The sequence below is a fragment of the Acomys russatus genome, chromosome 25 (genome assembly GCF_903995435.1).
Source record: "Acomys russatus chromosome 25, mAcoRus1.1, whole genome shotgun sequence".
In the NCBI taxonomy this organism is placed as follows: domain Eukaryota; kingdom Metazoa; phylum Chordata; class Mammalia; order Rodentia; family Muridae; genus Acomys; species Acomys russatus.
The window spans coordinates 10,521,780-10,530,530 of NC_067161.1; the positions used below are offsets into that span (position 1 = coordinate 10,521,780).

The 8,751-nt window shown below is 50.1% G+C and overlaps 1 protein-coding gene across 1 annotated transcript; it reads right to left on the minus strand.

Moving 5' to 3' along the window:
- Positions 1 to 1,911: 1,911 nt before the first annotated feature.
- Znf263 (zinc finger protein 263) lies at positions 1,912 to 8,269 on the minus strand. The gene is made up of 6 exons (XM_051167621.1): positions 7,645 to 8,269; positions 6,360 to 6,534; positions 5,832 to 5,905; positions 5,355 to 5,478; positions 3,652 to 3,768; positions 1,912 to 3,211 (listed from the first exon to the last, which is right to left on the minus strand). The coding sequence occupies exons 1-6, from the start codon at positions 8,035 to 8,037 to the stop codon at positions 2,046 to 2,048; spliced, it is 2,049 nt and encodes a 682-aa protein (XP_051023578.1). The 5' UTR covers positions 8,038 to 8,269; the 3' UTR covers positions 1,912 to 2,045.
- Between the last annotated feature and the right edge of the window lie 482 nt (positions 8,270 to 8,751).

Sequence of the window (8,751 nt, forward strand, 5' to 3'; positions counted from 1 at the left end):
GAAACAAAGGGAGAGAAACGGGAGAATGACGTTTTAAAAGTTGATCCAGAAAACCAAAGCTTCTGAACACACTAAGCTGAGCCAAGCCCTGGGCTAAGAACGGGGACTGCTTTGACCGACTGCTGCTAATGGCCTCTCCTGCAGCAGGCTTTAGCGATTTTATGGGTTCTTTTTCCCACACTTTATTTCCCCCACAGCCCCAAGTTTCACTCCCTCTATCACTAGATAGGAGAGAAAGGATAGAAGGGGGAGAGAGGGAGAGAGTTGGGGGGGGGGAGAGGGAGAGAGTTGGGGGGGGGAGAGGGAGAGGGAAAGGGGGAAGGAAGGAAGAGGGGAATCTGTGAATCTAATTTTCTTTCTTATTTCTTCTTTGAGCTCAACTACTAATAAACTAGAGCCCAGCAACCCCCTCCAAAGACCAACAACCACAGCCCCTGCCTTCAGGGTATTAGCATTTATATACCCTCTCAAAAATTCCCAGAATTCCAAACACCGCACAATTGCAGAAACTATCTGCAGCTGACAAAACCGCTCCTCTGTTAAGAGCACGAGGCAAATCAGTCAGGTGCTGTGAAGCAGCCCCATGTCCCACAGCTGGGATAAAACAAAACAAACTTACAGTAGTTCTGTTTTTTGAAATAAGCCTAAATTCCAGAATTCTCACTACATTGTTCTACCATAACCCGACCTCCCCGCCCCTCAAAAAAAAAAAAAAGAACAGCTAGTTAAATAGCTTCCTCTGGAGACGGTGAAATGGCTTCCTGGCATCTGACCTCCTACTCCTAGAGTGCTGGGTTCTAACTCTCTAAACACTGCTGGGCGGTGGTGGCGCACCCCTTTAATCCCAGCACTAGGGAGGCAGAGACAGGCAGATCGCTGTGAGTTTGAGGCCAGCCTGGTCTACAGAGTGAGTTTAGGACAGCCAAGGATACACAAAGAAACCCTGTCTTGGGGAAAAAAAGAAAAAGAAAATAAAAAATCAAAACAAAGCCTGAGTTGGCTGGATGGTGGTGGTACACACTTTTAATCTCGGCACTCAGGAGGCAGACTGGCCAGCCTGGTCTACAGAGTTCCAGGACAGCCAAGGCTATACAGAGAAACCATGTCTTGAAAAACCAAAACCAACCAACCAAACAAAAAACCCAAAAAACAAAAACCAAAGAATTTCCACAAGGAAAGAACAATTTGTCTGAAACACATCAACACAAAGGCCCTCAATAATGATTCACACATGTTTATGTTTCCTGGGAGATATTTATTATAAATCTTCCAAACAGTTTCAACAGGGAAAGACATAACTCCTAGTTTCTCTAGGATCTGTTTTTGTTTCTGAGGAGCCATCATGTCTCTAGCGCTCTACCCACCTTTCTGACAGATGGAAGCCGCAATCTCTGGACTTTAACCATGTATCCTTAATCTGTAAACTGCCAGGCTCACCTGCGGAGCCTACTGTATGATTCCTCATGCCTACAGTTCCCTTTTTCTGAGGTCACCTTATATGCCACCGAGCACGCCTGCCAAACTGCTCAGAGGGTGCTGGAGCAGCAGAACAGGACTGCCCACGACTTCCCAGCCAGGGTGCTTCAAAAGCCTGCAACTAAAATCAGCCTTGTGGCCCTCACACAGGTCTCCAGGAGATCCAGCCCTTCTTTGCTCTCAGGGGGCCCAGGAGCCCAAACTCTCCTGCTGAATGTCAAAATTAAGGCGCTAAAGTTATATGTATTCCCAAACGTTTGGGATAAATGCCAGCTCAGAACAGCACCCAAGCCATACCCAGGTCAAAGAATAAAGGTAGATGTGTCTGAAAACAGGATTATTGTCACAGAAAACGGCCCTGAGCAGGTTACCTCAGAGAACTTACTCTTCCTTCTGAAGACTGAACTTTTAGTGTTAAGCTAGTTCTTCATCTCTGCACCTCCCTTAAAATAAGTCCCATTTTCTCTTTGTATTAATTACCTGCAAGATACACCAGATACGGCAAAGAATACCAATTCTGGGTAAGACAACTTTCTGCCAAAACTGAGGCAAAAAGAAACCTCTTGTTTCTAACCAGTGTGAGTTCTCTGATGACTTGTGAGGCGTGAGCTCCGGGAGAAGCTTTCTCCACATTCGGAACACTTATATGGTCTCTCTCCTGTGTGGGTTCTCAGGTGACGAATCCGGTTGGAACTGTGAGAGAAACTGTCTCCACACTCGTGACAGGTATAGGGCTTTTCTCCTGTGTGAATTCTCTGGTGCCTGATCAAGTTGGATCTGTGGGAGAATCTTTCCCCACAAAGGGTACACTTATACGGTTTTTCTCCTGTGTGTGTTCGCTGATGTCTCGTCAGGTGCATGGCCTGTCGGAAACTCTTCCCACAAGTTGAACATTCGAAGAGTCTCTTCTCCACCCTGTGAGCTCCGTGGTTTGTCAGAAAGGGAGGACTGTCACTCATGCCTTGCCCACACTCGGGGAAAGGGTCGAGTCTCTCCTTCTCATGGGTTCTTTCATGAATGACAAGGTGTGAACTCCGAGAGAAGCTCTTCCCACACTCACGGCACCGATAGGGCCTCTCCCCGGTGTGGATCCGCTGGTGGCGAAGCAGGTTGGAGCTGTGGGCAAAGATCTCCCCACACTCAGGGCACTTGTAGGGCTTCTCCCCGGTGTGTGTCCTCTGGTGTCTGTGGAGGTTGGAGTTGCAAGAGAAGCTTTTCCCACACACGCTGCACTGGTAGGGCTTCTCGCCCGTGTGCGTGCGCTGGTGGCGGGTGAGGTGGGTATTCTGACTGAAGCACTTTCCACACTCAAGGCACTTATGGGCTTCCTCTCCCATGTGTGTTCTGTGCAGCGAGAGAAAATGCGGATGGCCACCAAAGCCCTCCCCACACCCCACACCCATACACAGCTTCTCGGCAGCATGGATCCTCTGGTGCCTCATGAGGTTTGAGTTATTAGAAAAGTTCTTGCCGCACAAGGCACACAAATGGAGTTTCTTGGGCTGGTCCTTTGGCTGCAGCAGTCCCCTAGAAGCCGTGGTTCCCACTAAGGACTCCTCTATCTTGTCTCCTGAGGGACATTCCCAGGGTCCCTCTTCTCTGTCATCAGGCCTTCCCTGCTCAGGACTCCAGGGCACCTCCCTCCTGGCCTGGCCAGCCAGCAGCACCGGATGATCCGTACTTTCGGGAGAAACAGACTCAACATTTCCTTCTAGGGTCTCAAACTTCTCTACCCCTAGCAAGGGAGGAAAAACAAACGTTTAGATTATTTCCCAGTGGAAAAAAAAATCCCTACATGCCTTTCAGGCAAGAGGCTCAGAGAACAGAGTCCTCTCTGCTCCCCATCCTGTCCTTGTAAGTAAAGCATGCCAGAGAAGCCGCGGAGAAAATTCGGAGACTCAGAGCTCAGACGAGTCTCAGTATTCCCTTGTTTAGGTCCCGCCCACCTGCTTTCTGGTTGGCTTTCACCCTTCATGCATGGATCACGGCTGAGACTACAATGTACCAAGTAAGTTCAAGAGTTAGCACCTCCTCAGACTCTCACCAACCTCACTGGTGTACCCGTGTGCAGGAGACAAAGAGGCATACAACACTGGCCATGTACTTCCATCTCTCAATGTCACACACAACCCTGGGAGCGTTCCTGAGCAACCGCTACCTTCATTCGGCTCTTACCTGGAACTGGGTTTCTGAGGCTCACCCCTTCCTTGCAACTCTGGACACTCGGATCCCATGGCGTCCCTCCTTCTTCCACCTGGGTGCTTAAGACCTCCTGACCGGCAACGCAAGGCTCTGCTCGGAACGACAGAAACAGGTCACCACTCTCTTCCAGCACGTAGAGAAAACAAAGCTGCTTCCTGACAGCAGCATAGGAACAACCCTGTCTACACTGACGCGTCCCTTTAGACTAACTAAGCAGCAGTTACTCTAGAAAAAGAACAGACAACTAGGGAAGACTATGGGTTTTTAAATATTTTCAGAGAACTTCAATTTTAAAACTAGAATGTACCATTCGTAATTCAAGTAAGGATAAAATAAACATGGGATGACCACTTCTCTTTGACACTCAACTTACGACAGTAAAAGTGTGTTCGCTACTTACAAATAGTACTAAGTTTAACTGTAAACCCCCCACCCACCCACCCACCCTGTGCTGTGCTAAAAAGAAAAACATCTCAGTCTTTCAGTAAAACACAGACTCAAGCAGCAGCTCAGGGCCTCTCGTCACCGTTGGCATGGCAACGGGAGTGATGTAAACCAGGGCGTCCCAAGGAAGAAAGACAGAAACCAGTAGGAACACTGCACAGTTGGTGCAGGCAAGCTCACAGCTCTAGTAGCCTTCTACAAACACGATGAAAACAGCCACCGCAGTAGCTTTTCTTCCTGCTGTATGCTTCAATATAACCAATCAAACTGTACCCAGCCTTGTTAGATTACCTCCAGCTTTTTATTATTATTACTATTTATTTGTTTATTTTTTGGTTTTTGAGACAGGGTTTCTCTGTGTAGTCCTGGCTGTCCTGGACTCATTTTGTAGAGCAGGCTGGCCTCGAACTCACAGAGATCCACTTGCCTCTGCCTCCTGAATGCTGGGATTAAAGGTGTACACCACCACTGCCCTGCCCAACTTTTTTTTTTTTTCCAACTTTTTATTATGGAGATTTTCATATACACAGAGAAGATGAGAACTATGTAATATTTACATATACTCTACCTGCATTTAGCTCTCAGTTTGTTTTATTTTATTGCCATCATTTTTAACCTTTGCATTACTGTTCAACACACAGACTTGCTTTAATGAATATATTGTCTAGCCTACTTTGTTCTAAATTCTCACAATTTATATAATGTTCTAAATTCTCACAAGTCCCTCTTCCCTTCCTGAATTTTTACAGGCTAGGAGAGCTAATAAACTGATAATGATGGCAGTATCTCTGGATTTTCTGTCTTTGGTAAAGTCTACAAATACCACCGGAGCACAAAAGACATAAATGCTAAGCGGTGAGTGAGTTCAGAGGGAGGACCGCTATTGCACGGAAGCAGAACTTAGAGCTCGGGCCATGCGTGACGTGGGCCTGTGGTCAGGATTTGTGCTGCCCACGGAAGTTCTCTACAGTTCAGACTCTGCCTTAAACTCTAGCAACAGAAACACAGTCTGAGGATGCCATTAAGCCTATCAGCTGTGCCACTTGGCACATGTTTAACTGACCATAGTATGAGAACTGTTAGAGGAAAGGGCAGTGGGGGAGGTGGGGTGGGGTAGGGGTAGGGGGGGGGGGGTGGGGGCTGTCTCTTGACCAAACTCAGAGATCACGTGTGTCCAAGGAACAGGACATTCTGGTCATAAATGCCATCATCCCAGAACAAGAAGTTCTTACCTAGGGCGCCCATGCTCTCACAGCTATCTTGCACCATGTCCCTTGAGAGGGCTCTCTTACTAGGGTCCTGGTGGCCCCACTCCTGAGAGAGATACATCGCCATGTCCTCGAAGCTCTCGGGCAACTGAAACACAAGACCTCTTTAGCATCACGAAATAACAACTCAAGCAGAGACACAGCTAAAGGGGTAGAACCTAGGCATACCAAGAACATGCCATGGGGGGGGGGGTAAGTAATGCGCTGAAATGACAAAGAAGGAAAAGAGGCATCTGAGCAGAGGGAAAACATCCTCCTAGAGGCAGAGGGGCACCTCCCCCCTCCCAAAAGGCAGGAGAAAAGGAGGGTTCTGGGGAGAGGCAGCGAGGAGAAAAGGAGGGTTCTGGGGAGAGGCAGCGAGGAGAAAAGGAGGGTTCTGGGGAGAGGCAGCGAGGAGAAAAGGAGGGTTCTGGGGAGAGGCAGTGAGAGCTTCCACGTCACCTGGGGCCCAGGCACATCCTTATCTTCCACATGCCCTTCTGGAGGAAAGACAGAGAGCCAGGGAGCAGACAATGCTGAAGATGACAGAAACCACAATGAGAACAGTGACACTAAACTTCGGCAGCCCACAGATTACAAGACAATAATGCATTCCCCAACACCCAGTTAGGACTGACATTAAAGAAAAAGTAGCGAAAGGTGTAATACGGTGATCTATAGTAACGGGGTCATAGAAAGGGTTGAGTGGCCTTTCATCCTGGCCAACAGGATTCTAACCACACACCCCACACCAACCACCTAACTATAAACTGCCTGCTCTGTGCACAAAAGGGCTTTACTAGAATATTCCCTTTTCCTCCCACCGCCCTCACAGAATTCATACCACCACTTTTAGGTTTTCCAGACGACATCTGAAATCCTTAACTTCAGAAATTTTTTTCTCCTTGGCACCTGTACTACATTCTGCTAGGGCAAGGGGCAACCCCAAAGCCCCTCCTCCCTCCCACCTGCCCCATAACTGTCCCTCACCCCTCTCCTTTACAGCCTGGGGGTCCCCCTTGGGGTCTAGCGGCTCCTGCAGCCTGGGGCCAGGGCTTCGCTCAGTCTCCATTGGCTCCAGCTTGAAGCTCGGTGACTCTCGTGCTGTTTCCAGCGGCAAAGGCTCCTCCAAAAGCACTGCTGCTCCCCGCCCTTGGTTTGTGACCTGGGAACCAACCCACATCACTCATCATCACAATGGGGCTGACAGCAACGGAAATCAGTACAGGAGTTTTAGGACAAGCCTTCAACAGAGAACCACCATGGACCATCCCTTCGGTCTGGCCAAGAGGATGGTTTATGCTAAAGGCTTTTTACATTGTGTCTAACAGAAAATGGGGGAGGGATGGGAGCAAGGAAAAGTGAGGGTCCACTACTAGTGGGCATCTCAATATATTCTTCCAATACACCTCACTTCTGCTCGCGTTCTCTCTCGCCTTTTCTAGATGCTTCCCTTCTCGCTACTAGATAAGGCGAACTTAGCAGGCAGTTGAGCACATACCCCAGTGCTTAGCTGTTTTTCAAAGTTCAACTGACAGAGATCCAACTCTACATTGGAGACTACTGACTGACTTCGTGGTATTCACCACTAAGCCTAGGGTGGCAGCATATGCCTGAGGTAATCCCAGTTGTAGCTAGCATCTCGAAAGAGCAGAGGCAAACGAGATGGCACACGCTTGCAATCCTAGAACTCAGAATTTGGGGGAAACTGACGCTGAGGGAAACTGACGCTGGAGGATCAGCAATGGTCCAGAGGCAAGCTGAGATAGATACACAGCCAGTCACAGTCAGCGTGGGCTACACGAGACGCTGGCACAAAACACGCAAAGCCCTCAATGCAGCGGCAGTGGTGTCATCCAACTTGACATACTTTTCTCGCAAACCTCGAAATTATCCCCAGACAGTACTTTGGCACCTTCACTTTAGCAATAGAAAAAAAGAGGATCATTGGCTCCGGCGTGAAGCTCAGTGATCCTCCCTCCGACTGTTTCCAGTAGCAAACAGAAAAATCACAAGGCTAGTAACCAGTGGGTGGCTTTCTAACTCCAGGACTAACTACTGGCAGAACGCCTTACATGTTAAAACAAAGTCACCGCCCGCTACTGTCGTATGGGAGAAACCTGGAAGGAAAATGATGCACACAAGTCACACACAAAAAAATCCCTCTTCCTCATGCAAAGTCTCCTGGGGCAATCAAGTATATTAGACCACAGAACCGGGCTAGCACAATGTCCCAGTCTACCGAGCCAAACCATGGATAGAACAGCTCTGTCACCTGTTGCCTCAGTTTCCCGAGTTCTCTCTGCATACGCTCCACAAGGGTCACTGCTTCTTCGCCGCTCTCTGGGCGCAGCTCCTGCACCCGGCTCTGAATCTCCTGGGGAAGGATGGTCAGGAACTGCTCCAGCACCAAGAGCTCCAGTATCTGCTCCTTGGTGCGCATCTCCGGCTGCAGCCAGCCATGGCAAAGCTCCTGAAGCTGGCTAAGCGCCTCTCGGGGACCAGAGGCCTCTTGAAAGCGGAACCGTCGAAAACGCAGATGGGAGGCCTCTGGGCTGGGCTGGGGGTCAGGCGGGGGTACCTCCTGGCTCCAGGTGCAGTCCTCCTCCAGTTTCACTATCAGGAGCCCTTCCGGCTCCTGGGAGCTCGGACCCGCAGCCATAGCCATGGCCCCCAGAGTGCCTAGGTCCCGAAACCAGCTACGTCCGCCTTGCCAGACGCCCTAGGTTCTCTACGACGGTAGATCACGAGAGGCCCCGAGCTCCAAATCCCGCCGGAAAACCCCAGTTCGAAACCTTGGCAATAATAGGCCTGCAGCGTCGCCACCTGACCGGCTTCTCGGGCCGCACAGAACTTAGCTCTCGGCGACCGGGGCGGAAGTTTCAGCGCGTGAGTTATGCGTCATAAACCAACGGCTGCTGGTCAGGACAGACTTCCGATTCACGTTATCTTACGCTGTCTCCTATTGGGTCGGGTCTCGCCACGTACTCTCGGCCGACCAACCACGAGGAAATTTTGCATAAGTGGGGGGAGGGGAGAAAATGTCCTCATGGGGGTGAGAGGCGGGGCTATAGAGTGGGCGGGGCCGCCAGGTGGAAGACTGTAGGAGTGGGCATCCCTGGGCCATATGTGGGCCGGGCAGGTTCCTGAGTCACGATCGAACCAGAATCCAGTGTCATGTTGGGGCCCAGAAGTGTCAGCTGTTAACAAGCTCCACCAAGAAAACCTTTCGGAAGGGCGATCCCAACACCTGGGAGAACTACGGCCAGAAGCAGAGACCAGCGTTCGGCGCTTACGAGGCTCGAGCTGCGTGGGGACTGCCGGGAAATGTAGTCTATAGCACGCCCTTGTTACTGCGCCTGCGCCGTGGATTCTGCAGTCC

Bases quoted from the DNA above. Each gene is read 5' to 3' on its own strand.
- Znf263 (XM_051167621.1), bottom strand. From the start codon at position 8,037: ATGGCTATGGCTGCGGGTCCGAGCTCCCAGGAGCCGGAAGGGCTCCTG. The intron at 6,535-7,644 runs GTGACAGAGCTG...GTTGGTTCCCAG, and splicing joins TCGGGAAACTGAGGCAACAG to GTCACAAACCAAGGGCGGGG. The intron at 3,769-5,354 runs GTAAGAACTTCT...CGTTCCGAGCAG, and splicing joins TGAGAGCATGGGCGCCCTAG to AGCCTTGCGTTGCCGGTCAG.